Source organism: Artibeus jamaicensis, unplaced genomic scaffold (genome assembly GCF_021234435.1).
Source record: "Artibeus jamaicensis isolate MK-2021 breed Jamaican fruit bat unplaced genomic scaffold, CSHL_Jam_final contig_944, whole genome shotgun sequence".
NCBI lineage: Eukaryota > Metazoa > Chordata > Mammalia > Chiroptera > Phyllostomidae > Artibeus > Artibeus jamaicensis.
In genome coordinates this window covers 4,263,805-4,287,887 of record NW_026522020.1, presented here as the reverse complement: position 1 = coordinate 4,287,887, position 24,083 = coordinate 4,263,805, and the positions used below count along the sequence as shown (strand labels likewise).

The 24,083-nt window shown below is 57.9% G+C and overlaps 1 protein-coding gene across 14 annotated transcripts in view; it reads right to left on the bottom strand.

The window, feature by feature from the left end:
* Positions 1-555: 555 nt before the first annotated feature.
* Positions 556-24,083, bottom strand: part of LRRFIP1 (LRR binding FLII interacting protein 1) — a 104,634-nt gene continuing 81,106 nt past the window's right edge. For 6 of the 14 annotated variants that reach the window (XM_053655282.1, XM_053655285.1, XM_053655284.1 and 3 more), the window contains 8 exons: positions 23,942-24,067; positions 22,617-22,688; positions 20,434-20,604; positions 18,501-18,593; positions 17,436-17,528; positions 16,310-16,402; positions 15,028-15,169; positions 10,046-12,842 (listed from right to left, as the gene is read on the bottom strand). In XM_053655282.1, coding sequence (XP_053511257.1) covers positions 11,227-12,842; positions 15,028-15,169; positions 16,310-16,402; positions 17,436-17,528; positions 18,501-18,593; positions 20,434-20,604; positions 22,617-22,688; positions 23,942-24,067 — 2,406 coding nt within the window. In that variant the 3' untranslated portion in view covers positions 10,046-11,226. Of the gene's footprint in view, positions 1,389-2,574; positions 2,680-3,747; positions 3,828-4,459; positions 4,578-6,010; positions 6,061-10,045; positions 12,843-15,027; positions 15,170-16,309; positions 16,403-17,435; positions 17,529-18,500; positions 18,594-20,433; positions 20,605-22,616; positions 22,689-23,941; positions 24,068-24,083 lie in introns of those variants that run through there. The other 8 variants (XM_053655290.1, XM_053655292.1, XM_053655293.1 and 5 more) reach the window with 4 other exon arrangements.

The following is a 24,083-nucleotide window of genomic DNA, read 5'->3' as shown; positions in this document are numbered from 1 at the left end:
CACAAGGGACACAGCCTCTCTCCCACCTGAGGACGCGTGGCCTGTGGATGCCGGGGGCAGACCGGGTGGCCTGTGGCACTGCGTCGAGAGCACTTTCCCAACCTCATGTCCTCGCCTCCGCCCCCACCCGGCGTTCTGCAAGTGTCCACACTAGACACGGTGCAGGCGGTGCTGTCTTTCCCGGTCTGCACTCCCTCTTACCCGCAAAGCTGTCTTACTTAACCAGCCTTGTTCGAAACACAACCCATAGGAAGAGTAACTAAAAACTAGCAAGTAGCCAAACGTTCTTGACTTTGATCCTAGAGGACATCGGAGCTGTCTCCACTCCGGCCTGCGACTTCCTCGGTTTATGTTATTTCTACGAACACCGGTTCTTCTAAGCGCACTATTCTTATTCACTAGGAACAGACCCCTTTTTTTAAAAACACAGAAAAAGAAAAATAAATTGATTTGACATAGTTAAAAAATAAAAAAGATGACCCAAAATACACATAATAATGAAATATAAATCGGTTAAAGACCTTCTTTCTCAGGAGGAAAAAAAAGCCACATAGCTAAAGTTTTTTAACTTTTCATTTTTTAATTTTTCTAATAGCACATTCTTTAAAAGAAGTTAACAACTTCAATTCCAAATATAAGGATTAAATAATGCAAATGAAATCTGTCATTTCCAGTAAGCTATTGCCTAATTCCCTGGGAAAAAGTATTATGATCGAACTGATGCAAAAACCCCTTAGAAAAGCGTCTTTTGTTGCCTGGAAAGAGTCTTCCTAAGGTCACTTTGACTCGTGGACCGTCCCCTCGTTTCCGGTGGAAGAGCTCTGCTCGCGAATGGCTTCTGGCTCCGCAGCGCGTGCGTGTGTGAAGAGCGGGGACTGAGAGACACAGGAACCGCGCCGGCTGTGGGGGCTGCCCCGAAGGGAAGTCCCAGCACGTAACATTCCCCCTTATTTTCAGCAAGACACGTGAAAAGAAAATGCAAGTCCCCCTTGAATCTTTACTCTGACGACCCCTGTAAATGGCATGAGGAGGCTGGCACACCTGCGGGTACAGGCCCCGGGGCCCAGTGTGCTTATTGTGTGACCCGCGGGTCCCGGGGTGGACACCCAGCCGGGTCGGGGTCTGCAGACGGGCGCCGCGCAGGCTGCCGGGCTCCCGCAGCTGAGCCACCACAGGGTGGCCTCTCAGGAGCAGGGGCAGCAGCGGCTCCGGGACGGGAGCCCAGGAGGGCCTGCGGCAGGATCGCCCCGCCGGCCGGCGGCCGTGCGCGGCTGGCGCTACTGCTGGGACAAGAGCGCGCTGCGGTTGGCCTTCATCTTCTCCAGGCGCTTCACCAGGTGGCCGTTGCTCGCCTCCAGCTCCTCGGTCTTATCCAGGGCAGAGCGGAGCTGCAAAGAGGAGGGGAGGCGGCTCTGGGGACCTGGCTTCTCCCAACACAACAGGCTTGTGAGATTTCCGTCCCACCGAGCATCCCAGTTTAAAACCTGGGCCCCCGAGATCCCGGGCGTGTGTACTGACGTACATGTGCGAACGCCTGTGCTTCTCAACTTAAAAAGGCACAGGGGTCTGGCCCCGTGGGCACCTTCCTCTCGGAGACAACTGGACCCCAGACAGGGAGCTCGGGCTTGGGAACCCTGATGAGTCTTGAAAGGTGAGTGAGGCAGAAACAGTAGCTGAGCCTGGACTGCGGCTGGAGAGGGTTTCCCTGGGCAGCCGGGGCCAGGCTTCTGCAGGCAGAAACCGGAGCAGGAATGGCTGAGCCAAGATGGGGGTGCCCGGGAGCTGGGGCCCAGAGCCAGGAGAGTCTGTGGCTCTGATTTCCATCCAAAGCCCTCGAAGAGGGGGGTTGGGGTCACAGGACAGATTCAACCCCTCGGGCCTGCAAACCCTCTTTGCAGGAAATTCCAAGTCAGGCCTGGAATATTCCTACAAGTTAAAAGTAAAGCACAAACAACCTCACAAAACACCAAACCTCTGGAGTCAGCAGAAGCAAAACCCCACAGAATGAGACTCCCAAAGACTGAACGCGTGTCAGTCGCCAGGCTCGCAACACCGCGCAGCCGTGCGCGAGGCCTTTAAAGGGTGAGGACACGGGGGAGAAACAGAGCAAGTGTGACGAGCACACTTCCAGAAACTGTCAGGAATGAACACTCTTCAGAAAAACAAAAGGTCACCTGGGAGGACTCTGCAAAGACTGGGTATTTATTTGGGGGACGGGTGTGGGGACGGGAGCTGGAGAAGGCGGCCAGTGGGTGCGCAGGGAGGCCGCGATGGAGAGGTCTGACCTCCGGTGTCCCAGAGGGAGCAGAGGGAGGGGATGACGTGAGGACATCACGGTTGAGAGAGAAGACTTCACGGTCATGAAACGTAACGCATCCGAGCGGAATGGGCAACGACAACTCCACATATAACAGGGCGCTGGGCAGGCAAAGCCTGGGGCTCCAGTCCCCTGCCCGACACCAGACTCCGTGTGGTGATGGGACGCCGGCCTCGGGGCTGTGGCGGGGTCTCCTCTGCTCCACCAACTACAGTACGGCGCCCACTGTCTTCCTAGGAACAGCCCAAAACGCTCACCTCTCGCTGGAGTTTCCGTTTTTCAGCCTTCAGTTCGTCTTCTATCTTTTCTGCGTTTTCAGCGGCTGATTTATAACGGGATACTTGGCTCTCTAACCTTATTACCTGCAAGGAAGGACAGACCATCTGTATATGCGGACTTGCCTGTGTTCTTTCTCCGATTGCTTTATTACATTCACGATCCAAGGGTGTATGCTCAATAAAATGGGAGAATACACCACGCAGAGAATTACAGCCCAGCCTTTTTGGTTATTGTATAGGTTCTAGCCAAGCAAGCTATTTGTTCCTGGTTTTAAGCAACTCCAACTGACTTCCTATCCAGCCCGATTCCGAAAGCGTGGTTCCCACCCACTCATGCTGTTGCCATCTCTCCCTTCACGGGGCGATTCTGCCGGAACTGGGCCGGTCCACACAGGACAGGGCCGAGAAGGCCAAGGCCCCACCAGCACCTCCGCTCCCGTGTAATCTCTCCTGGGGCGTGGGCGTAGGGAGGCGGGAGCGGGAGGAGAAAAGGCAGGGAGCTCAGAACGGGAGTGAGCGGAGAGGCTGCGGGAGGGGGGCCCCTGTTCTGTGGAGACTGAGGCCCAGGCCCTGAAAACACATCACTGTCCACGTTCTGCTCTTCCTCGGTCCCTTTACAAATACCAGGAAGTTCTCCCATGTGCACCCACAACGCAGGGGGACAGCACTTCTCTTGTCGTCCCTCAGTTAGGACGCAGTCCACCCTGGTCTGCCCCGCAGGCTAAAGGCCTGAGTGGTCACGTGTAGGAATCAAGGGAGCCTGCCTGGCGGGGCGAGGATGGGTCTGGGCGAGAGGGACATCCCCGCAGGGAGCGCTTTAAAATTATTATTTAAAAAATAATTTTTTTAAAGACCACCCCCCTGCAAAAAAAAAACAACAAAAAACCCTCCTTAGCTACATTAGCTACTTTCTACATCCTTTCTTTTTTTAAAAACAAAGGGTATCAACTATACAACCCAAGTCCCAAGAATGACCTCTCATCCCTGTGTTCTCTCTTTTCAGAGAATACACCAAGAATCTTTTTTTTGTTGTTGTTCTAAAAATATCTGCTTCTTTTTTGTCCTCAGCCTCCCAGGGGCGAGGTCCGGCAAACAGGGCTCCAGTGAGTCATCGGCCTGGCCGCCCGTGACTGGCCCGCCGTGGGCACGTACATTTTGTTCCAGTGCAGTGATCTCTTGCTCAGACTTTGCAAGTTTGAATTTGAGGTCGCTGATCTGTCTGTTGGCGTCCCCTAAAGGTTGAAAAAGAAGGAACTTCGTGAAGCTCTTGGGCTTTTAAAACGTGAGAACAACGGTTCCTGGGAACCAGACCTTCACCCCGTGACCAGCATAGATCTGCATGTCCTGGTCGGTGACCCCGGCCCTCCCAAGCGAGACAGGAGGGCACTCTTTCCACACGTGGGAGGTGCCCAGGGGAGAGGGAGCTCCTGGGAGCGCGGAAGACAGAGAAGCGGGGGGTGGGGAGCGGAGAGGGGGAAGAGAGACTGGGCCTCACTGCCCGCCCTCAGGCCTCCTTCCTGTTTACTGGCATAGAGAAATTCCTTCCACTTTTTCCACGCAGCTCAAAACGCAGCCGCATCCAGCACGGTAAATGTGGTTCCCGCAGCGCGCCCTCCGGGGGCGTCCCTGTGCGGGCAGGCTTCGGGGCACCTGTCCTGCTTCTCAGGCTCACACGGAAACACCCCGGCCTCGCCCGCCTGCCCACCCTGTCCTGTCTCACAGAGGAACATGTCTTCGTGCTTTTGTGACCAAGGACCTCTGGGGGGTGGGGGGCCGGAGCAACACCGGGCTTTCCTCCTGCCGCACAAGCACGCTAAAACCGCACACGTCAAAGCGTTTGCGCCGCCCGAGCGTTGGCGTTTACTTTGCAGGTCCACCATGTGCACGTCCGTCCCGTTTTCGAAGACTCCGCCCTCCAGCCGCGGCGCGTCCGGCCTGCTGTTCTTCTGCCTCTCCCCCAGCTGCTCTTTGAGTTTCTTGATCTGAAAACGCCCACCGAGAAAGGAGGTTGATTTGTCTGCTCCAAACGAGGCTAAAAAGCTGAGCTTTTGAGCCCATCGAAAAGGAGGCGCCGTCCCATGGAGAAAACGCCTTGTCGATGCGACCGGACGTCGCCTGGCAGTTACTCCCCGTGTCTCTGGGATGCCAAGGAGACAGGGGTCACGTAATTAGGTCCAAACACTGGAAAGAGAGATGCAGCCCACCAGGGAGACAGGGAGTCTGCTAAACAAATAAACGGCTACCGCCTGCCGGTTAGCTCACTTCTCAGAAACTAGGTGTGACGGACGAAGACGCGTTTACGGTCACGACTCAGGCACCGACTTCCCGGTGACTCTGGTGAGAAGTTACCCTCAGGCTGAGATTCCCCGTGAATGCGGGAGGAGACGGTGCGTAAAATGGTTTAACCTTGTGTCTAAGACTTACAATTCAGGGCTCTACTAACCTCTGCCTTATTCACTCAGGAGCCAGGAAGGGCCACCTGGAGGCCTTCCAGGCACAGGTGGGCTCTGCCTGAGTCCCCCCTAGAACTGGCACTTCCCCATGAGCCCGGCCCAGTTGCAGGTGGACCACCTGACAGGAGCGGCCCCCCGGCCAGTGCTCTCTCTGGCTGGGGGTGCGGTGAGCAGCCAGACTGTAGGTTTTTCTGCTGTGTAAAGGGGGTGGGGGGCATCTACCAGGCCTTGTCCTGTTACCATCCAATTTCTGCAGGTTTGGTGGAAGTCCCCCAGGCTGACCTCGGCACACACGAACTGTCGGTGCACACGGCTTTAAGAGAACAAGTACAGAATCACCGTGGGTACAGGGTTTTGAAAGCTCAAAGGAGCTTCCAGAGACTCCTGTCACATCGAGAGCTCCCCTGACTTGGGGAGAAATCGTTAATGGAGTTGGAAAAAGGTGAGGCTCCTGAGGGGAAGTGAGAGGACTCGTTTCCTTGGAGAGTGATTGTGGGATGACTGGACAGCTGCCCTGCACGGGAAAAGGCCAAAGAGGACAACCACTGGGTATTTGTCCAGAGCGAGGAAGGTAAACCGCGGGGAAAATGACTTTGGCAGGCCAGCAGGGGGCGCTGGTCACCGAGACATGAAGAAGCGGGCTTTCCTTTGGGGTCTGGACCTGGGCAGTCAAGCCCTTGCCTCGGGGGATGGTCCAAGCCTTCTAGGTAAGTATCGATGTTCAGCAGCAATTTGCTGGGACACGCCCAATTCAGCACACGGCCTTGGGTCCCGGAGACCTCCTCTCTAAACCTCCTGTGACTTCAGATGGATTAAAAAAAATCGCAACAGCCCGGGCAGGCGTGAGGGTTATTTTCGGGTATGGTGCGTTAGGGGTCCTGACAGCGAGGAGGAGGGACGGGAGGGTTGCTGGATTCGGGAGCCCCTCGGGAGGGCTCGAGAAGTGACAGAAAGATCGTTACCTGCTCCTGTAAGCACTCCCGTTCATCGACGAGCTTTTTCAACCTGATGTCTGGAGAAACAAGAAAGACACAGGTTTAGGGCTCTCGGCGGGCCGCACCTTCCAGCAGGCGGGTGAGCGGGAGAATGAGCGTTCGGGTTAGTGGGGGTGATGATGAAGGTATTATGCACGTACCACAGCGAATGAGGCCACACACAGGATGGGGAGAGTTCCGCCGCGGGCGGCGCGGCGGCCAACTGCCCAGCGCATGCTTGTCTCGTCAGGGGCAGGTCCGGCCACACGCACACGGGCCGCTCTTCGACCCGGGGTTAGCATGCAGGGGCTCTAGGGCCAAACCACACTGCAACACAAAATCTCACAGGCTTCACGGCTTCACGTCGCCAGCGAGGTGCGCGCACGCTGAGAGCCACCCGCGTGTTCACTCGCCCGCGCCCTCCGAGTGCGCGCCCCAGCGGCTGCTCTCTCCAGGATCACCGGGGCCGGAGTTCTGACTGCCCGTTTGCGAATCAGAACTACACGTTTTGACTGCACGAGTCTGCTGTGCTCACCCGCTTGTCGAACACTTTTATTCATGCGAGGAAGAAGGCAGTAGCAGGATTTTGTCCTCCCCCTCCCCAGACACACCAGGATGCACCACGGAAGCATCTAGCAATCACCCTGAACCTCTCCCTGAAGGGCTGTTGAGGAACGCAACCTTCAGCACGCGGGGGAGACCCCGGCCTGAAGTGGCTGGAGGGGTTCGGGCTGAATCCCGCGGCAGCTTCGAGGGGAACCAGGAAGCAGACGGGGAAGCTCACACGTGCCGGGCCCCCAGTCTGTGCCGGGCACGGCTGTCACCCTTTCACCTGTGGAGCCTGCTAACTACTATGGCGTCCCAAGACCCAAGGCCCAGCACAATTAAGCCACTTTCCGGAGGCCTGGCCCACCCCCCCAGGCCCCCCACTGCTTTCCACCTCTGAACTCAGACCTCAGAGCCGGGCCCAGATCCCCCCCACTCCTGCCCCAGGGCCCTGCTCCAGAGGGACCCCGTCCTCAGGCCACCCAGCTTCTGACCGGCCCGTGGGAAACGGAAACAATTCATATAAAATGCGCCCTTGTTTCCATTTGAAAAGTCATGTATCCACATCCTAATCCTAGTTACATGCTTGCTCAAACTGTTTTTTCCAAACACCCCAAGTTGTTATTTTGGAAGGCACAGTAACAAGATAAACAAGACCAGAACTTGTTAGGGTGATTCATTCTTTCCCTTCCATAAATCCACTCAACACTGAAAAAAAATTTGTAGTAATAAACCGAGACCTTTTGTTCAATATCACTTTTTATTTGATCTTATGTGTCTCACATTCCTAAGTACGTAACCATGGACATCAGAAGTGACGCTGAACATGTCAGACAGCAGTCTTGGAGCTCACATAGGTTTTGGACAATTTTAAAGTTACTTTTCTATTAGGAGACTTCAAATACTCTGGATAGCGAGTAAAAAATGTTAAAATGTAATAATAGCCCTAGAAAAAAATAAAAATAAAAAATAAGCATCATCTAACCTTTAGTCTCATAGAGAAAAAATGAAATAGAGAGAGAAGTGGAAGTTTTAAGGAAGAGAAATTTTAAAGCAGAATTAAAGAAGATTAAAACTTAATAGTTTTAAGATGATAGAAAAAAGAAGGAAGCACAATTCTTTGATATGAAGAAAGTGAGCACCTTTTTAGAGTTTCAACCATTGATACTTAATTCGTTGGCTGGCTGGCACCCGCTCACTAATATATTTACTGTTTATCTTTCTTTTTGCTGTTTTTAAAAAGACTAAGAATTTTTAATCTTTAAAAGATTAAAAGATTAATATTTTATTGTTGTTCAATTACAGTAGTCTGCATTTTTTCCCAACCACTCCCCCCAACGGCAACTTACTGTAATTCACAACAAGAGCGTGGCGAGCCCGTCACCGCTCTGTGCTCACCGCTCACTGTTGCTCTAAAACACCCGATTCATAAGCAATGCCACCGGTTTAAAGGCCTTGTGAGTACAGTCTCGGGAAGAAGGCGTCAGAGAACTCGAAGTGACAATGTCTCAAATTCGGGGTTTTCTTTAACAGTGAGAAGTTAACGTGAGGTAGCTATGCAGGTGTTTTAGCAATACTGGTCAAGGTTACATTCTTTAAAATCTCGTTTTTATACCAAATTTGTGTAACTTCTCCAGTGCACCTTTCAGAAGCCCGTGGAACGAGGCACAAACAGCTAAGGCCGGTGGCCGGGCCGCGGGGCCGCCGAGCTCACGCCGGCCGCTCTTTCCTGCGGCCTCACACTGCCACCTTGCTCGCCCAGGGCACGGCCACGTCGACAACCAGTGACAGCCACGCCATCGAGCGGCCACTCTTCAGTGCTGCGCCCGGACCTGACCCTCTCCACACCCTGGAAGGCAGGTTCCAACCCCATTCTCAAGGTGCAAACTGAGGCCCCGTCAGGTGTGTAGCCGGCAGGGGACATCGTCCTATCAGGAGTGCGTCCCTCGTCCCTGTGCTGGTTTCAGGCAGCACGGGGGGTGGGGAGGGGCAGGCCTCCTCTGCCTGCCTGTGGCAGGGCACAGTCCCCTCCCGTCCGCGTTCGCCAAGGTAACGAGGGGAGACTGAGGTCTCTCCAGAAACCCACTAAGCGCCCAGCTTTCCCACCTCCTCCTCGCAGGACTGAGTCTGGCTATACGGTCAGCCTCACGGTCCCCGGGGCCACGAGGGCACCTGTTTCCTGTAATGAAGATGCTGACAGTTTGCTGCAGAGGGCGCCTGTCACCCCTGTTCGCAGGGCCCAGGGGTCCGTCTGCGCAGACGGGCGCTGTCCCCGAGGACGAGAGTCCACTGACAGAACACAGGGCCCCGGCCTGTCCTGCACAAGGGGCATTCTGGGCGTGCGGCGACTGCTCTTCTCCCCTGCTCCGTGTCACGGTGACACTCGGTGGCCCGGATTCCCCAGGGTTCGTGCTGGATGGGTGACCTTTGGACTGCTTTCTGATTCTGACTCTTTGGACACTGAAATCTTCCCCGCACGCCTGGCCCACCTCCAGGCCTCCCTGGCTCTCAGGGACCCCAGTCACCCTGTGTGAGGTGGAAGGGGCTCCACCAGGAGCATCGGCCACCTGCTGGGCTAGGATGTCCTGTCGCACTCAGACCAGAGGGACTGATGGTCACGGTGGGGACCGAGGGGACTGGGGAGTGGCTCGGATGTGCAGAGCCCTTTCTCTCCGCGGTGTACATGCCCGATTCTCAGCCTTCCCGCCCCCACCAGACGTGGGTTCACCTGCCCCGCACGGGCACAGGGCCTCCTGCATGGGAAGCGACCAAACGTTTATTCGTGGAACGAATGAGTGACCCAGTGAGGCGCTGCTGGCCCGGGGGTGTGAGCTGTGCCCGCCGTCCTTGTGTGTGCTGGTGAACAGCACCACACGGTGGTTTAAGGGCCTCAGCCTCCAGTGAGTCGCCCAGGGCTAGGGCCTTTCCCAGTGGGCACTGCAGCATGACTGCAGCTTTGCCAAGGCCAGAGGCATCAGCCAAACCCCTGAAACGCCTCTCCACCCTTGGACTGGATTCCCTACCAAGCCTCCTGTGCGTCCTCTATTCCTGTGGCCCCGGTGGGCAGAGGCCGGCGGCCCCGTTGCCCTCCACTCGGGATGCGCACACAGGAAGGCCACAAGTACCTGTCACGTCACCATGCTCTTGAAAGCATCCCCCATCCAGGCACACGGCACGGACACCCTTCTCCACGGGGGCTCCTCCTTGGACCCTCAGCTCACAGGCGACGCTGTGGCAGAAGCTCTCCTTGGGCCCCCTCCCCACCCAGTCCCGACGGCCCAGCCCCAGCCCCACCTAGATGGTCTGGATGCCAGGAGAGAACTTCAGTCCTCCCCGATGACGGGCGTCAGGTGTGGCCCCTCCCAGGACCCTGCCAGGGACTTGGCCCCTCAGAGGGGGGCACCACCGCACAGCTGGGCGACGGGCAGCAGGAGCCACGGTCGGAGTCCGTGCAGCCCAAAGAGTGGAACCTCAGGCTTGCGACACTCGGGAACGTCTTTATTGCAGTCGCCTCGAGTGCTGCCGAGGTGTTGGTCCTTCCTGCACTCAGGCGCATCTTGTAACAGCGACGTAGTTCACAGACTCTCACAAGTGACAACAGCATTCATAACGCTCGTTCTCTTGTGCTTTTACTGTGTTACAATTATTTTTAAATTTCACTTTACAATTATTTTTTAAAAAATGCTTCTTTATGTAGACAATGCAAATTTTGTTCAGGAAGATCAAAACAAGAATTTTCCAATATAATGGGCAAACAACAAATGCAAACATTTATACCAAAATACCAAAGTGCCTGAACAATTCAGGACCCCCTGTTGTAGTTTACCTGGCGGCTCGCACTGCGTAACAATAAGCCCCCACTTCCCGTGCTCTTCTGAATAGTGATTAGACAGAGAAGTAATTTTAAAGTTAAAAAACTAAACTTTAGAAGTGATCCTCCCCACCCTATAACACTCTAGGAAATGGAATTGCAACATTCGTCTCTTCCAGAAAAAAATGTTTAAAAAGTCTTTGTATGAAATGACTTTGGTACGTGATCGGTGTGGCGGGAGGTCACGTGTCATGAACTCAGGTGCAAGGAGCTGGAAACGGTCTTTATGGGAGGGGAGCCCCCAGGGCTTCCGGGTGTGCATCGCCCCTAAAATAACGGCTCCCGCAGTGACCTGCACGCGGCCTGGCTGCTGGCCTCGTTGTTAAGTGAAACACCACACAGGTTATAACGTCCATACCAAAGCAAACAAGAAAGCACATGTGTTGGAGGGGGACAAATGAATTTAAATACCGACTCTACCCCGGGCATGGGAATCTCAGAATGCTGTTTGGTCATTTCAGTGAGAGGCCCACACGTTTGGTCAAGAACACCCACGTCCGGGGCAGCCAGGGGCAGAGGCGGACAGTGAGCGTGAGCTGTAAACAGCGTGCGCTCCTGCCCGACCAGCGGAATGCGCCCGGTCAGAGCTCACACCGTTACATGTGTCTCTGCCTCTGAGTGGAGTGCCAGCCTTAATGAAATACACATCTACAGGTAACAGTCTGTCACTCAAAGTACCAGCTGACGTGGCGGTTGACTGTCTTTGTGTGTCTAGACCACGTCAAGGGCGGCTCGGGGGCTGTCACGGGCGGTCCCCGACCCCCTCTGCCTGACAAGCAAGCCCCACCTATGACAAGGTGCAGTCTTCTTTGCTTTTGTCCTTCTCACTCTGGCCCCCCGCCTCTTCTCTGGGTGCCACCCCGTCACTTTCTGGACTAAGGCTCTCGGAAGCCTCCCTGACGCCCTGATTCTCACCGTTGACAACCCCGGAGGGACGCTGGCCTCCAGGCAGGGTGCTGTGGGGCACACCCTCGTCCCCAGGGGGCCAGCATGGAGCGGCGCCGTCGCCGTTCGTTCCTCCTCCTTCCTCTGACCCTCCTGCACCTGCTCGGGAGCCCGAGGCCCGAACGGCGTCGCCGTCCGGCTGTGCTGGCTCTCCGTCGGTGCCTGCTCTCCCCAGCTCCGCGTCTGTATCGCCACCCCCTGGGTTACGTTTCCCATCCACCTCCACGGCAGCACTTTCCAGAACGTCCAGGTTCTTGCTGCTCCCCGCCACCGAGTTCGAGTTCCGTCTGGGACCAGCAGGGGCCTCTTCTGGCGTCCCCACCCCTGGTCTCTCGTCAGCGAATCTCTCCGGCTCTTCCTCCTTAACCTCGCTCAGGCCTGGGCCCTGGGGCGGTAACTCTTCCTTAGCATCCTTACTGGTCTCTGCTGGTCCCGCTGACTTCCTCTTCTTGTTTTTCTTCTTCTTGTTCTTTGTCTTCTTCTGAGGGGAATCCAGTCCCTCTCCCTGCAGGTCATTGCTGTCCTCGCCGGGCTCTTTCGCATCTAGGGGTTTGCCCTTGGCATCTGCTGTGCGTGGGCCTGTTGCTTCCTGCACATGGTGCGTGGCCACCACAGAAGAGGGGCCGGTCTGGACTTCAGTCTGGGTGGGTCTCTCATTCGTGACCCCGGCCCCCTCCGCCTCTCCTTCCTCCCCGCACACCCCCGGTGCGGGGCTCTGCGCTGGGGCTGCCCCGGGCTCTGCTGCCTCCTGGTTGGTGAGCTCTGTCTCTGAACCACAGCCCACACTGGCACCCACCTCTCTGGGGACGTCTGCCACACTTCTGTCATCCTGACTCCCGGTGTCAACACCACCCCTGGGAGGCCTGGAGGCCACCGTGCCCTCTGGCCCCCCCGACCCGGTCGGTCCTGCCTGCGCTGAGCTCTGGGAGCCGCTCGCCTGATCAACCTCGGAGATTTGCGAGGGAGCAGATTCCTGGTGTGGTTCTGGGCTAGCCTCTCCCAAACTGGTTCCACAACCTTGCTTTTCTCGTTCCTGCGTTTCTGCGGATTCTCTACTTTGGTTTAGGGGATCCGAGGCACCCCCGCCGCCTCGCTCTGCCTCGGGACCCAGCAGGTCGCCATCTAGTTCCCTCAAACACTCCGAAGCCCCGGCCCCAGCATCCGGGGCGCTTGTGACCTCACTGGACACACCCCGTTCTGCGTGTTCAAGGACGGACATGTTTGCTAGAACTTGGCTTTGAACCTGGTCCTCGTCTGTGGCATTTGCTACTGTTGCTAGGGAGAGGGCACTGTCGTCAGAGGGTCTCTGGTCCTCGGCGCGGCCCCCAGGAGGTAAGACCTCCGTGTCCGCACCGTCCTCTACGGGGTCCTCCCGGTGCTGCTCTCGCCCAGCGCTCTGCGAGATCTCTCTGTGCCCCACACTGTCCACAGTTTTCACCTCCACTTCAGTGGCTTTTCCTAAAAGACCATTGAGAAAATGGAAGGGACCCCGTGATGTGGTGACCACTTCAAACACACATTGCAATGTAAACACACATTCTCCTTCCCACCCGGCCCTGCTCCCAGAGAGAGAGAGAGAGAGAGAGAGACAGTGAGTTGGCAGAAAGTCCCCAGGACGAGGCCTCTGCCACCACCTCAAGGCAGGTGGCTGCTAGCACCGTCCCATGCTCAGTTAGGCTGTGACCAGCAGCATGAGCCCTGGGCCAGGCCGCCGGACCCTCCAGAAGGCAGCCCCCATTCTCACTCCCAAACGCGCATCCGGACCACTCGCACGCTGCCGGCTGCCCATCACACAGCCCCGAGGGCAGCTTCCGAACTGCGTCGGGAAACTCGGCCTCCTGGTCAGTCTCAGGGACTACACTTCTGCAATAACTTTGTACCAGGTCCAAAGAGGCCCGCCCTCCACTGACACTGTCCCCAGGGGGTGGCCTGCGCCCTGAATACCTCCGCTCCAGCCCCACTGGAACAGAACAGGGCGTCCCAGTGGGAGGCAAACGCTGGAATCCAGATGACCTCATACCTGAACAAACACCGGGTGACTCAGCAGGTGACCAATCATGAACGACCAGACCCGTCACTGCCTTGGAATGAAGTTGCAGTTTGGGTTCCTCCCCACAACAGAGCCGCAGCTCGGGGGGCACCCAGACCACTGCAGGGCAAAGGCTGGTAACACCAGGACCCGGGGGTCGGCCCAGGGGGCGCACTTACCGCAGGGCAAGCAAGGGAGGTTAATTTTGCTTCGCCCTTTAAAAACGTCTGAGTGCCTGTTATGTAATGCACATTTTATATTATTACAATGTTACATAAACAAGAAATGAATACACGGCCCTGGCTGGTGCGGCTCAGAGGATTGAGTGTGGGCCCAGGAACCATAGGGTCGCCGGTTTGATTCCCAGTCAGGGCACACACCTGAGTTGTGGGCCAGGTCCCCAGTAGGGGGCGCACAGGAGGCAACCACACACTGATGCTTCTCCCCCTCTCTCCCTCCTTTTCTCTCTGTTTAGAAATAAGTAAAATCTTTTAAAAAACATAAAAAAAAATAAATATAAATACTGGGAACCCCCCTATATGGAAGCCACCTACAAAACTGACATTTCTGGTGCTTCAGCTGTCTGTCCGACGACTACCGAAGACTCACACAGCGCGTCTGCACCGGCGTCGGCCACGTGAATGCCGGCTGCTGGGCCGCTGACACACGGGTGTGAGGGCGGGCAGCCGTCTGTCGGCAGTACTCAGGCCGCAGACAGAGCTATGCTGCTCTAGGGAGGGGCCTGCGAAGCGAGCCCTGGGGTCTCGAGTTTCCATAAAGAGTGAGAAGCGAGGTGGGCTGCCTCCCGGTAAAGCCGGGGCTCGCTGGCGGCCAGTGGCCCGGAGGCCTCGGCTGCGGTGGCCGCATCAGGCTGCCCAGCAGGCAGGTTTGGGAGGCCCTTCCCCATGCCAAGCACGATGACAAGCAATGGCTGGCGGGTCTTTCTGACACTCCCACCGTCCACTGGAACCCCCGTGCGTGTCCCTTCAGAAGCAAAGACGTGACTAGAGAGCCGTCATCATCGCCAGAGGGGCGGGCACACTCAGACTCGCACGCTGCCCGCACTGACTCCCGGGGTCTGCCTGCGCCCGCCGCCCAGGGCCGTGTGCCCCCTCGAGAGCTCCCTGGAGGAGGCCCCCCGCGGCATCCCGTGTCCCGGCCTCCACCCGCTGTCCTGAAGCAGCTTGTGCCCGCGGAGCGCCGGCAGGAGGCGTCATGTCGGCCTGTAAACGTGGTCAGCCACCCGAACTCACAGTCTCCCCTACTCTGACTTGCAACAGCTCTGTAACGGCGTGAAAAAGCCACACTCGGCACATATCTGGGGAGAGCCAAACAGCACTGCCAAAACTGTCACCCGACCTGGAGGCAATTTTCTGGCACCCACAGCCTCACTCGGCACCCGCAGCATCCGTGGGGAGCCCTGACAAGAGGCAGGCCAGACGGCACGCGTGGGCGGGCGCCTCGTGGGGCGGGGCGAGTCCGTGACGAGACAGAGCGCAGGGCATGCTGTGCGGCTGTTAATGGCCAGTGAGGATGAGTTGGACTCTGACAGTGCATGGGAGGTGACTCGGTGCTGGCCGGACGGTGACAGGATCCGGGGGAAAACACACTTACCTAGGGGCCCGTCCCCAGCTGCCTGGAGGGCGTTCGGCTCTTCCCCTGTCGTCCTGGTGGGACCTTGGTGTCTAGGGCTCGTCAGAGTGTCTGGCGTCTCCCCATTGGCAGCCACTTCCGAATTCAGGATGATCCCATGTTTCTGGGGACAAAAACAGGCTCGTGGTGACACTCGCCGAGTGATGCTAGGTTAAACTCTCTTATTAATAATGATGTCAAGGGAAGCCGTTTTCCCTGGAGCAGAGGAAAACCGGGCAGTGTCGAGAAGAGTGAGGGTCTGCCAACACCCACACACCGGGGGCACGTCCTGCAAAGGACCGTCCCTCCTGGGGTCCCCACTCCGTCCTCATGTGCTGGCGACCAGGCACTTTTGGCGGGGACCCTGGGGACTGGGACTGAGGCTGCAGGCGCCAGGACGGGAGGCCTCGAGCACGTCTGGGGAGGTGACGCTGGCTTTGCAGAGGAGAGGTACAGAGGAAAAGAAAGGACTGAGTGTTCTGACAGGTGGGGTGGAGAGAAGGGGTTGGGGTGTCTGGGACATTCTCCCTCACAGCTGCACCTCATGACTCCAGGGCCCCCCGACCATGGACGGCTCCCTCTCTTGTGCTGGGAGGAAGCCCCAAACCCGCACTCGCAGCCCTGGGGGAAAGTCTGTGGAGCTCGGCCCTGAGCCTTCTCCCTCACCACTCTGGCCTTGACCCCTGCCAATAAGCAGCCACACGGATACGTCTGCTGACTACATAGGACGTATCTGCCCATGGCCATCTGCCTCAACCCACCCCCTCCGGGGCACACAGCCACCCAGAGCTCTGACCCCCTCGGCTGGGCGCTGGGTGTCTTTACTCGGTGCCCAGACAGCAGCCGGACCCGGCCCAGACAGAACGCGACTGTCCCACAATCCCGTGGGTCTCCCAGGGTGACTGGCAGGAGCTGCCCCCACCCTGTGTGGCGGGAGAAGCCCTCGCAGCCGAGCCTGTCACAGAAGAGACGCTCTTTAACTCCGAGTCGGGTTCGGGGCGTTTACTGATGAGGACGGAAAACACTGGGACAACGCGTCCAAACCCTCGGAAATCAGAGTTGCTCTCGAGCTCCATGGGCCTCTGAACGTCCGAAGGTCACGGGCAGACCCCACGGAGCCCAGCTCACTCTCCAGGTCTCCCAGGTGTCACTTCACCCCAGGTTCGCCTTTCTCAACAGAACCGTGGTCAGACACTCGGCCCCAGCGTCCCAGGGCGCGCTGTCGCCACCGGGACGCCCCCTCTTGGGCGTCCGCGGGCCCTACCTTCAGCGCCTCTTTCAGCAGGCCTACTTCTTCTCTGAGGTCCTCTCGCTCACTCCTGATGGAGTCAAAGAACTCCTTCTGCCTCTCTAAGGCCTGAGCGTGCGGCCGAGCAAGGAGAGAGAGAGGCGCACAGGTCAGCAGGTGGCTTCGGAAGCGGACTAAGGGGGCGGCGAGTACTGGGTGAAAGGCCATCAGTCTGGGCGTTAGACAGCATGCACTCAAAGACACCAGCGAGATGCAAGCGGCAAACTCTCCTTTAGCTGAGAAACGCGGCTGCCATGCTCCCCAAACAAAAGACCGGAGCCCCCGAAGGCACTGGGAGGGTTTCAGCCGCATCCTGCTCTGGCTCATTCTGGGTTTCACAGCCCCGTTAGCAAGTCGACAGGGGCCACGCCCCCACCCCCATCTGAATGCGGGGCACGTACAGAGTAGGGAGCAAGACAGAGGAGCCCCGGGGACGAGCATTTGGGCTGCTTTCCTACGCGCCTTCCCGGAGGCGGCTGGCGCAGGTGAACAGGAAGGGCCCTAAAGCAAACACGCATGCACATGCACAGGCCCCGTGTGAGTGTGTGAGCACATGGGAGAGGGGACGAGGGCAGCGTCACGGCGACGTGGTGTGCTGGGTCCGCACATTTCAGAAGCCAGTGTCAGGAAGCATGGCCGTGACTGTGAGGGGTCCCTTTCTTCCCCCTCCTCACCCCTATAGGCAGGTGGGTGGGAGGGAGGGGGTCTGAGGACCCTCTGGGGAGACTGCAAGCTGGGGTGACGTGGAGCACGGCCCTTGCCGCCTTGTAGCTTCCTGGAACCCCTTGAGAAAAGGCCCAGGCAGGATGGGCAGGGAAACCAACACATCGGAGCTGCCCGAGGGCCTCCCTTGTTGAGGGGAGGGTCTCTGTGAGCCCCAGGCAGCTCACAGGGCATCGGAGAGCCTGGCTCTCCTGGCCTCAGGGGGTTCTCCACGCTGGACACCAGCTTCCCATCGAGTCGCCATCACCTTGGGAAGCCTGCACGGTTGAGTCTGCACGGGTGAGCGCTGCATGCACGCCCGTCCAAGCAAACCAGGGCCTCTGCAAGCCACATGCCGGCTACGCCCACCCGGACAGACTCTCGGACTCGTGAGTCCTACCCCTATCTTTCTGTCCTTCCACTCTATCGTTTCCTGGAGGTCAGAGATCTCCCTGACATAGCTGGCCTGTTTCTGCTGCAGCTGCCGGATTTCCTGAAGAACAGGGACAGGTGGAAAGAGAGCAGAGAAGGGTTAGGCAGGAAGGAGTCCCGGTGCTGACCATGCAGGCCGGCCGAGGGGTGTCCTCCGGCCGGCAGGCCTGGGGAGGCGGCAGCACCACCTCTCACGCTCCAGAGCTCATCCTCGCAGCTGGCCTTCTCCGGTCCTGCTCCCCGCCCCAGAAGGCCAGGAGGAACCCCACTGGGTGAAATGCTTACTGAGAGGCACTCAAGTTCGGATCAAGTTAAAAAGGTTAAAAACCCCGGGGCCCTGGCCGGGTGGCTCAGGCAGTTGGAGCACCATCCTGTCCACCAAAAGGCTGCGGCAGGTTCGGTCCCTGGTCCCCAGTCCCTGGTCGGGGCATGTAAGGGAAGCAACTGATCGATGTTTCTCTCTTCCTCCCTCCCGACACCCTAAAATCAATAAGCATATCCTTGGGCGAGGATTAAAAAAATTAAAAAGGGAAAAACAACCCTGTACGTTTCCTGTTGCCACTGAAACAAACCAGTGAGATTTCGGTGGCCCCGAAAACCGCTGATGTGTTCTCCTGGTGCTGGAGCTCAGGGGTCCCCAGTGGGCCTTGCGGACGAAGGTCAAGGTGTGGGCTGGCCTGGGGGCTTTCCCAGGAGCCCAGCAGAGCACGCTCTGGTAGCTTCTAGAGGCTCCCGATTCCCTGGCTCAGGGCCCCTCCTCTGGCCCCTCTGATATCTGCTTCCGTTGTCACATCCCTTCTCCTGCCTGTGACTTTCTGCCTCCCGTGGAAGGACTCTGTGGCACACGGGACCCACCCAGAAAACCCAGGACAATCTCCCATCACAAGGACCCTTTTACCATGGAAGGTCACACGGAGAATTAGCCTAGGCCCCCAATTTTCCAGAAAACCCGTGACTCTAGTAACGAACCAGCCGGATGCTCCTAAGTCTCACACACACACACGCACACGGAGACGTGGGACTGGCCACCCACCTGGAGCAGCTCCTCTCTCTGCTGCAGGGCGGCCTTCATCTCCGCCAGCTGAAAGCGCAGCAGCCCGTGGGCGTGTTTCTCCCGCTCGAACTCCTGTGAGGAGGCACAGAGCAGAGTGAGGTGTGTTGCTCTCTGCCTCGGAACGAATGACCTGCGACCTCGCCAGCACGGCGTCCCAGGCCCTTAGGACGCCACGAACATGTTTCTCCGGGCTTTCTAGAAGACGCCCTGTGGTTCACCAGTCAGGGGAGCTGCAGGAGCCTGGGGCAGTGCCCCGCTCCTCTCTGGTAGGCGACACCCCAGAGAGGGCCCCCGTCAGGGTGTCTGCTGTGCTGATGGCCCGAGCAGGGGGCAGCTTTGTGAAGGACTTAGGCTAAAATCATCCCCAATTTTGAAATATGACAAGGAATACTCTTTGGGATAAAGGGGGCTAAATGTGTCTACTTTGGCCAGCCTGTCTCCTTAACAGCGGCTGGGCCAACACTGTCCTCCAGGGACAAAGGTGGGGGCAGCGTCGGACCCTCTCCTCTGGGAGACTTGCCCTGGAGACCTGGCAGTGCGGGTCTCTGGCCCCCCGCCCAGCCCCGCCCAGCAGCCCGTCCCCAGTCATGGTCTGGTGCCTAACTGACTGCCAGCAGCTCAGGGCCGGCTTCCCCGGGCCTGGGAGCCGGGTTATCTCAGGGGTCAGACCTTCGCTTCTGCTCACCCACGTGCGGAGTCTGGGGTCAGACTCCAAAGCCGGGTCACCCCCTAGCTGGGTCAAGGGTGTGTCAGCCGGGCTTTTCTTGGCCCACAGTCTCCTCCTTGGGAGGACGTTTCAGGATGACCCAACCTCCGTGGAATTAGGTCAGAGGGTCCCTGGTCCTCCTGACGCCTGAATGAGGCTACCTGAGGAGTATCAAGGACCCTGAACAGCCCCCTCTTCTCAGAGATGGGATCAGAACAGCGTTCAGCTCCTTCATTCATCCCAATGGGACCTGGGGTCTGGAGAGAGGTTTCTCCTCCTTTCCCTCCGGAGTTCCACTGTCAGGGGCCTTCCCAGTGGCATCTGACAACTCCACAGCAACTGGGGTGGGGCTTGGAGTTGGCTCCGCCCCTGGGGTTGACAGCATGGAGCCAGGTTTTTCGTTTTTTTCAAGATAATGACATGCATTAATGAAATAAATGTTCTGTTTATCTCAGCAAATTTGGAAAAGTGGACGTTATAGGGTCCGATTAACCAACTAATTCCCAAAACGTGAAAGTCAAGGACCCCTTGTTCTATGAGCCATGAAGACTGTGGGTCACCAGGCCAGTCTGCTGAAATCAACCCGAGCGTGTGCCCGTGCCGTGCGCCGATGACGCCAATCTCATTAATTCCGGCGCTTTGGAACTGGAGCCCGAGTAAGACACCACCCCTCTCTGGGCTGAAGGGAAATACTTAGTTCTTCAACGCAGTAAGTGGGCATTCCCCAATCAGCAGAAAATAAACCCATATAATTTCCTTAAAATCCTGGATATGTGCAGCAGGCTGTTGTCTATGGCATTAAGGGATGAGAAAATAAAAACCTGGGAATGCACAGGAAGACCCTGAGGCAGCCGAGCACGCCGCCTCTGTCCCGGGCAGGTTTCCCTGGGTCCGACCTCGCCCCGCGTGCCCTGCACACGTGTTCCCCCAGTCACAGCACCTCTAGTTACTACGAAAACCTGCCCAGCAGTAACGAAGTCCCTCCGCAAGGGGCACAGCATGCTCCCCAGGGCTCTGGGCCCCCTGGACAAGTGGAGAATCGTTGTTAAACACACACACACACACACACACACGCACTGAAAACTAAAATAATTATTTAAAAAAACGCTGATAAGTTCACGGGACCTGGAAAACACACACACACACACAAGCCGTCTCTTTGCGTTCGTGTGCACTGTCTCCCGCCCTCCGCGCGGCGAGGCTCACTTTGCTCTTCTCCTCGTACTGCCGCCGACACTCGGCCAGCTGCTCCTCCAGCCCCAGCAGCGTGTCCTTCAGGGTGTCCACCTGGTACATGTAGTTCGTCTTCTCGTTGTCCAGCTGGGCGTTGGAAACCATGGCTTTCTTATACTTCTCCTCGACCTCCGCCAAGGAGTCCTGCGGGAATCAGGCCGCAGTTGTGAAGTCACATAAGAAAACACAAACTAAGATTAGTTTGGCATTCTTTTTTTAAAATTTGATTTGAGACAGAGAGGGGGGAAGGCGGGGGGTGGCCCCAGAGACAGGGAGGGAGAAACATCCTTTTGTTGCTCATCGAAGCATCATCAGTTGACTCTCCTGTGCCCGGACTGGGGACTGAACCGCGACCTTGGTGTACTGGGCTCTAACCCACTGAGTTATTCTTGTTTGGTACAAATTTTATTTACTTAGTTCTTTTCAGAGAGAGGGAAAGGGAGGGAGAACGAAGGAGAGAAACATGGATGTGTAAGAGAAACATTGATCAGCTGCCTCTTTCACACCCCTAACTGGGGACCCGGCTTACAGCCCAGGCATGTGTCCTGACTGGGAATCGAACCAGCGACCTTTTGGTTCATAGGCTGGTGCTCCATCCAGTGAGTCACACCAGCCAGAGCTAGTTCAGTATTCTTAAAAACAAAAAACTCAGCCCTAAATTTAGACTTTATTTCTTCGAGTAAATGAATCAAAATAGAATTCACAGCAATTTCAAAAGTGAAGAAATTTCTCCTTTTCAATTTGACCGAATTCTCCTCACTCAGAAAACTGGTTACTCACTGTGCTGAGGGACAAGAATAACCAACAGCCACCAGGATGAGGGACATGCCTGGTGGGAAGGGTTCTGGTCACGAGCAGTCCAGGCCCGACCCCATGACTCCGGGGTGCAGTGGGCCGGGCTGCTCAGCAGGTTTCCGAAGTGACCCCCGACACGTGGCCAGACAGGGCTCGGAGCCCGCGGGACGGCGGGGGGCACCGGGCCACTGCAGCGGGCCGCCAGGCCCGGGCTCACCACCCAGGCAAGGGGTAGGAGGAGCTTCAGTCAACCCCCCGGGAGAACCACACAAGGTGCACAGGCCGCAGTGGGCGGGCCCTGGAAAGGCCGCAGCCGTCCCTCCAAAGGGACAGCCCAGGGACAGGGGCCGGCAGAGTCCAGGTGGCCCTGCCTGGCCCACGCCCCTGCGGGTCAGGCCACAGAGAGAGCACAGCGGCCTTCTGGTCCCAAAACAGAGATTGGGGAAGCAACTCTGGAAGAGAGAGCAGAGGTCCCCGGATGCAAACCACCCACAGCTAAAGAAGGGCGGGTGGGGCCGGCCGGGTGTCGTGGGGGCCACGGGCAGGCTTCCCCGGGCTGGCGCTGGTCCTGCCTGCACTTGCGAGCGAGGCACTGACTCTGGGGGGTCGGGGGTGCGTGACTGCCGCCTGCCCCACTGGGTCCCGTCTCCTGTGGGTTAAAAGCCAGCACTCATTTCTCCCTTTTTAAAGAGCTGATGACGATGACATTGACGAGCCATGTGATCTTTCCTCCGCTTTGGTGCCCCCGGATAGAAACTCAGACTATCTGGGGGGCACTTTCCGGGGAGCTAGGCTACAGCTGTGGTCTGCCACCACTGCCCCGTGAAGACAAGAGTGTGGCCTGACCATCTGCCTCGCCGCCGAGGAATGGCGATCGATGTCCCGGCTGGTACAGGGCAGCTTCCGCCTCCGAAGGGCGGTGTGTGTTCACTCAGACACACCCAAGACAGTGCTCATTCAGACAGCACTGCGGTTAGTCCCATGTCAAACATGCACCCGACTCGGTGTCCCAAAGCACAGCCACGCGGGCTGTGCCACTGCAGATGGCAGGTGCTTGGGGACACACGGTGTGAGGCGCACACAGTGCGGCTGCTGTGGGAAGCCGAGGAAGCCGAACACCCTTCTCGAGTGTTCGGGAGGCTGCGTGAGGACGAGACGTGCACCGGGAATCACGCCAGGGACTTTTTCTTGGTTCGAAGGCTGCACGGGGGTACGCTGCATGCGCACCCCACGCTAGCTCTCCCACCACGCGGGGCCCGGGGTGTCTGTGGGGTTAGCGTGCATGCTGAGCCCCCCGCCCTTTGGGGTGTTTTCCCGGTCAGCTGGGTTAGCAGGGCGAGCCCACACTCTGCACACGGCACCTTCATCTCCTTCAGCCCCTGCATGTATTTGCCTTCCACGTCCTGAATCTGGTCCTTGAGCTCATGGAGTTCCTGGGGGAGATGGCGAGACAGGCGAGTGACGTCAGGGGACGGACGGGCCCCGCAGGACAGGGGCAGGGCTCAGGCCGTCCTGCTCCCGGCCGCCCTCAATAGTCGGAGCAGTGGCTGCCCCTGGCTTCCGTGAAGTGTCAGGAAAAAACCAAATTTCCATGTTACCGAGATTAAAAGTTGGTGTATCTCATGATATTTTCACATGATTTCTGTAAAACTGAGGTCTTTCCTGCACGATATTTTGGCAGTTTTATAAAGCAGACCAAAGAGCTTCTGGAAACGGAACAAGAAACATCGCTCCTGGTGGGAGGCTCTCTGGCTCCCGGAGTCCCTACGCCGTGCTGGCACGGTGCGACGGGGAGGAGAGAGGCGTCACGGGGCTGCGCCCGGCCTCGCTCTGCCCGTCCCAGCACTGCCGCACCCCTGGTGCCCGAACGGTGCTCGGTGCTCGCAGCCATGGAGCCGTGGTGAGTCTGGGCTGTGGCGGACTCGGCCTCGCTGGAGCGAAGGCATGAGCAGAGCTTCGGGAATGGCTCGTGGGACCGTTTAGGGACAATGGCCAAAACACGCTCTCACAGAGCACAGGCGTCGGAGGCCGCCCCCGTGGGAGCCTGGACGCCCCGCCAACACCGAAACCTCCTCTCCTGCCTCCCCGACCAACGGGCTCACGGCGAAGGCTCCTCCTCCAATGGTTTGAATCTCAGAAAGCACTTCTGCAAATGAAGCCACGTCTGAGCCCGAGGCGCCTCCCTCTCTCCGGGGGGCACGTGCTCTAGAGCCCGGACCTCCCTCCCCTGCGCGCGGCCTCCTCCTCCACTTCAACGAACGGCGCTGCTCTCGGCTCTCGGGCCGGGGTGTCGGAGATGTGACAGAACACGTCCACATTGCAGAGGGGGAAGAAAGAAACATGGAAACCCACGGCGACGAGGGTCCAGGAGGGTGGACGGTGAAGACAAGGAACGGACGGAGGGGTGCAGAGGGCAGGCGGCAGAGTGGCCCGGGGCCTTCATGTGGTTTGGCGAGTGTGGACACAGGTGGGCCCCAGAGCCGAGGGGGCCCTGCTGGGTGGGCAGTCAGGGACGGCGTCCTGGGGGAGGCTGCACCTGAGCCGAGCCTTGGTGTCACCAGAACACCTGCTCCTGGGATGCAGCGGGGACAGGAGTGAGAGGAAAGATCTGGGTAGTTGGGAATGACACCTTCTTCCCTCGAACACAGACTGTCATAAAGGGTCCCACGTGGGCAGGGTGTGTTACCTTGATCTCCCTCATGGACGCCTCGGTGTCCACGGAGACGGAGGTGTCCCCGCTTCCCCTCCGAGCGGAGGTGCCGCCCAGCGAGGCCAGGGTGGCTGCAGACAGGCCGGGCAGGTTGCGGGGCCCCTAGGGCAAGGCAAGG